Below are 5618 nucleotides of genomic sequence, written 5' to 3'. Positions count from 1 at the left end.
GCATCAGAACAGCAGAGTCACTCGCTACTTTCAAGAAATGACTAAAAACTTAACTATTTACTCTCCACTACACTTCCTAATCTGCAATTGCCTCTCTGAATATCACACTAACTGTACCAAAAAAAAAAAAAAAAAAAAAAATACTAATACTACTAATACTTCCCTTCTTAGACTTTACAGACCTGAAACTTGCCTATAGCACTTATTCATTGTTGCTCTTAGTTGTGAAAATTGCTTCCTTGTCCTCATTTGTAAGTCGCTTTGGATAAAAGCGTCTGCTAAATGACTAAATGTAAATGTAAAATGTAAATGTAAATACATTGTGTTGCTGCCATGTTATTGGCTGATTAAAAATTTGCATTAACAAGCAGTTGGACCTGTGTACCTAATAAAGTGGCCGATGAATGTATATATCTTTTATTGTATTTATTATTATTTATTTATTTTGCTAAACTGTTGTTATTTTTGCTTAAATACATTTAGCTTAACTTTATTTTCACACAAGGTCGATGTGTTTTAAAATATAACAGTTTATTTATATAATAAGGCTAAAAATAAAAAACTTAGGTATAGTATTTTCAGATTTTTTAAAAATGTTAAAATATTATATATTTCTTTACATTGAATCAGTTTTTCACATCGTTAACCTTATGAGTCATTTTACTTAAATTACTTTAAAATCATTTAAAACGTTTACAATTCAGTTGAAACACGATTAACTTAAATAAATTATTATAAACATAAAAGCAAAAGTTGTCATGATGACTTCATTCATTCGTTTTCCTTCGTCATAGTCCCTTATCATGATGACTTATTGATGATAATTGTTTTCAGTGTGAGGTTTAAAGTTTGGCAACTAATCACCTCCCAACACTACACACTTGCTCCTGCAATGCTACTATCCAACAGAGAAGGCGCTAAAATGCATTTTGTACACGCCACAGAACATGAAAACAGCATGAGGAAGACCACAGTTATGGTAACCTTTTATCGCTAGTAGTAGAGTGCGAAAATGATTAGGCAACTTTAACAGCTGTGCTGTATGCAGTGGTTGTGGACTATTTCGAAACGCCAGACTGTCAGAAGTTTGCATTTGTCTGCAAGCAACGTCATGAGACAGGACTTTTTAGTTTCCCTTTTTAGCAGGAGTCATGTTGCTATTTGGTTCAGGCAGACTTTTAAGGCTAACACATTTTCGAACGAATACAATAATGCCAAACGACCTGTTTAATAAGAAAACGGCGCGTTTACATCGCAGTGCATGCGACAGCGAGGTGAATTCGAATTGTGACGATAAAACCATAAGCGCTTCACCTGAAACTATTACAGATGAAGACAGAATCATTCATGAACTCCATCAGGACGCTTGTAAGGTAAGAGCCAAATCAAAAACTTTATAAACTACACTGGTGATACAGTTATAGCCTGCGTTTGTGAATAATGTGTGGAAATGTGTAGCATTATTAATTAGCGTGAAAAAAGTATAACACGTGGCTTAATGTACCTAATCATCAATAAGAGATGCCCACATTTCTGACAAACTTTACTTGTAAATAACCCTAAATACTGTTAAAAGAATAAGTCCCAATTATATAGATTAAGTGAAAAACATCACGTTAAGTGTTTCCCCTATTGAAGTCTATTAGGAAAGAGCTGTTGCTTAATGTAACTTAATCCGCTGGGGAAACCAAATTTCTATCAAATTTTAAGCAGTTTTTGATGTCAAATGAATGAGCTCTAATTTGTGAAAATTGAAAATTATTACATTATGCGTTTTTTCCCCCCACTGAAGTCCATTAACGTACCTCAACAAGTGGGGCACACCAAAAATGTATCAAGTTTTACTTGTAACTACCACTAACTACTATCAAAAGATCAAGCCCTGATTCTGTAGATGAAGCGAACAATGTCATTTTAAGCATTTTACTCCTTGAAGTCATTATATCAGCTTAATTTAGTTTAAATTAACATCTGGGGTCCATTCTTCGTAGCTCGCTATCTAAGATGATTTGGCAGATCCTGGATCTTTTAATCTTGATTGCTGATCTCTGGCTAATTTGGTTGCCTATTCAAGTTTCTTAATTGGTGTAAGAAATAGCTGGCTGTTTAAATTAATTTTGCATCAAAATAGCATTTTGATATCGATAAAACTGCAACTTTAGCAAAGCATCAAATCATTGTCAAAAATGTATCTTGACTGCATAAATTGTTATTGCTTTAATAAAAAGTTGAATATTAAAATTAAACTGAAGCTGGTTGGTACCTTGAAATAGTAAGCGTTTGTATCTAAAAGTCCATATTAATAAATATTCTCTTTGAACCCCGTGGGGAGAACCGCATCGTGACAGTTTTAAACTAAAACTGAAACTATATATATATATATATATATATATATATATATATATATATATATATATATATATATATATATATATATATATTCATGTATATATGTTCATACATGAAAACCAATTCTAGCCATATTTTAACCGATTGTGCCCCTCTATCTCTATTGGAGGTGTCAGTATGGTTAAAAAAACACTATAATGTTAACTATAAATTACTATAGTATCTTTTCATGCCTGACGACTGAAAATAGAGCTGTTACTTTTAACAGATTTTTTAAAACTTTTTTTACCCTGTTCCTGGAGAGCTACTGTACCTTCCTGCAGAATTAAGTCCCAACCCTGATCAAACTCACCTGAACCAATTAATAGTACCTAAAGCAGCACTTGATAATTACAAACAGGTGTGTTTGGTCAGGGTTGCAACTGAAATGTACAGGAAGGAAACTCTCCAGGAACAGGTCAGGTGTTGGTGACCCCTGCTTTAAGCTGTATAGAAGTGTCTTGAAAAATATCTAGTAAAATATTATTAACTGTTAATCATTAGAAAAGAGTTATTAAAACTGTTATGTTTAGAAATGTGTTGAAAAAAATCTCTAATTTTAACAGAAATTGGGGAAAAAATAAACAGGTGGGCTAATAATTCTGACTTTAACTGTATATATTGTACCACAAAAAATGGATATCATGACAGGCCTAAAGTTAAGCTTTTTATAAGCGCTTTAGAAGTTCCCTAGTATTAGCAAATATCCATTGTAATCGTGGAATGTCCTACATTTTTTTGGTTCTACAGATATTTTTTACACTTTGATACAAAAAAACAACAACAACATACTAGACTTCTTGCATACTAGTATGGCTATTTAAGTATATGGAAGTATGGAAGACTGGGTCATTTTTTTAAAGTTCCTTTTGGCTGTCAGGAGCGATGTAGTTTGATGGCCGAGGGAAAGTTATGGAGGACCCGTAGAGTTGGAGGATGCACAGACAGTGTCAGCTTCACTATGGAGCCAAAGGATGGCATCTGAAATGGCATGCCACGAAAAGTGCCTCAGGCCCTTTTGGCATCGAAGGCTGTCATAGATGAAGCCAGCGCTCTCTGAGGGAGAGTCCGAAATGATGCTTGAAAAACACATTTGTAGTGTGTTTCTGTAGTATTTTCATTACTTCTTGTAATTATTAAAAGCACCTGTACTGTATTTGTAGATATTATACTATTTAAATGTGTTTTTATTTATGGAACACTGATATTATCACCTGAGAACATTCCCAAACAGATGATAACCTGCTAATTGCGTCTGTTCACAGAATGAGAAAAGGACATATATTGACCCTGTAACCGGATACAATGTGTTCACTGAGTTTGCACACAGAAAACGGGGAAGATGCTGTGGAAGTGCTTGCAGACATGTAAGCTCAAGATTTTTCTGATGTTTATTTTTATGAGAGGTCTGAAAGAAAGTGTCTGTCAGTATTGTGTAGATTTCATAGTAAGTATTTTTTATTCAGAGTAAAATTTGGTTGAACTTTTAATGGATAACACGATGCTGAGACAGGATAAAATCCATTCTGTCAGTAACCCACAATGCATAATAAAAAGCAAACGGTTTGCAAGATGGTATGTCTTTTTAAATGTAACTTTACTGTACCCATATGTTAACTCTAAGCCTCTTGTTTTTCTCTACAGTGTCCATACGGGCAAATTAACGTGGAGGATCCTGCTAAGAAGAAAACCTTCAACTCTTTGTTTTATGTATAGCAGTAAATGTGAAGATTGGCTGAACAACTCGTTTTGTGTGCTCCACGTATTGAATTTGGACTTCTTTTAATGCGCATTCGTCTTACGCTGCTCTGTTTAAAATGATGAAATACGCTACACCAGATGTGCAACCCACACTCCAGGAAATGGTTTGAATCACATCTATCCACAGTGATTTGACTTACAGGAGCTGGTGTGCTCCTCTGTCAGATGAATTCCACTAGCGGGAATTTTTGCAATGATGAATATTCATATGGTTATAGGCGATCTTAATTTTGACAGCTGTCAATTCTGACTACGTCCTTGCTCCTTGGAAAATATTCAGCCATAAAAAACACAGTGGAGAATAAAGTTTTTCTTAATGTATGTTGGCATTACATATCTTTAATGGTCGCACTTTGTGTTGTAAGATTTTGAATGTTTTTTTTTAAAGCCTCTCTTTGATTCAAATAATAGCCTGCATTTGTTTGATCCAAAGTACAGCAAAAATAGGATTCAAATAAAATATTTGAATATTTCTATCTTTACAGTTCTCAATTCAAATTGAATATGTATATATGACCTCTGTATATGATGCTTAAAGGTGCTTTAGCAACAGACGCTAGAGGTCATGGTATTTAGCCTCCTTGTTAGAGCAACTGCCGCTTCGATCCCAGCTCAGATCAGGCTGTGTGCAATAGGACTGGTGGGTTACATGTGGGGACTCGTCCGGGATGGGAGGGAAGTTTATAGGGGTGAGTGTAATGGAGGCTAGCTAACGAAGCGCTTTGCTGGTAAACCTCACACCTCTGACAGACACTAGAGCACGGATGTCCAGACTCGGTCCTCGAGGGCCGGTGTCTTGCTAAGTTTACTTCCAACCCCAATTAGACACACCTGGGCTAGCTAATCAAGCTCTCATTAGGCATTCTAAAAACATCCTTGCAGGTGTGTTGAAGCAAGTTAAAGCTAAAAACTGCAGGACGCCGGCCCTCCAGGACAGAGTTTGGACACCCCTGCGCTAGAGACCTTGGCCTTTAGCTTCCTTGTTAGAGCAACCGACTCCCATACAAAGAATCGCCGGTTCAATCCCAGCTCAGAGCGGGCTGGGTGTAGTAGGACCGGTGGGTTACATGTGAGGGCTCGTCTGGGATGGGAGTGAGGTTTAGGAGAAGGAGTGTAATGGAGGCTAGCTAGCAAAGTGCTATGCAGGTAAACCTCACTCCTCTGACCTCTAAAGGTGCTTAGTGACAGATGCTAGAAGCCATGGTCTTTTGCCTCTTTGTTAGAGCAACCAACCCCCATACAAAGAATCACTGGTTCAATCCTCTCAGACTTGGCTAGGTGCTGTTGGACTGGTTGGTTACATGTCTGGTATAAGAGTTAAGTTTAGGGGGTGAGTGTAATGGAGGCTAGCTAGCGAAGTGCTATGCAGGTAGACCACACTCCTCGCCAGACAGACGCTAGAGGCCATGGTCTTTAGCCTCCTTGTTAGAGCAACTGACCCCTTACAAAAAATTGTCGGTTTAATTAAC

The 5618-nt window shown here is 36.5% G+C and overlaps 1 protein-coding gene across 1 annotated transcript; it reads left to right on the top strand.

Moving 5' to 3' along the window:
- Positions 1-976: 976 nt before the first annotated feature.
- On the top strand, positions 977-4468 carry si:dkey-121a9.3. The gene is given in 3 exon segments (NM_001099256.1): positions 977-1373; positions 3654-3755; positions 4033-4468. Coding segments are annotated over 3 exon segments (396 nt in total). The 5' UTR covers positions 977-1151; the 3' UTR covers positions 4105-4468.
- Positions 4469-5618: the final 1150 nt, after the last annotated feature.

The sequence above is a fragment of the Danio rerio genome, chromosome 22, assembly GCF_049306965.1.
Source record: "Danio rerio strain Tuebingen ecotype United States chromosome 22, GRCz12tu, whole genome shotgun sequence".
Lineage (NCBI taxonomy): Eukaryota > Metazoa > Chordata > Actinopteri > Cypriniformes > Danionidae > Danio > Danio rerio.
The sequence above is the reverse complement of the archived record's forward strand: the minus strand, read 5'-3'. Positions and strand labels throughout refer to the sequence as shown.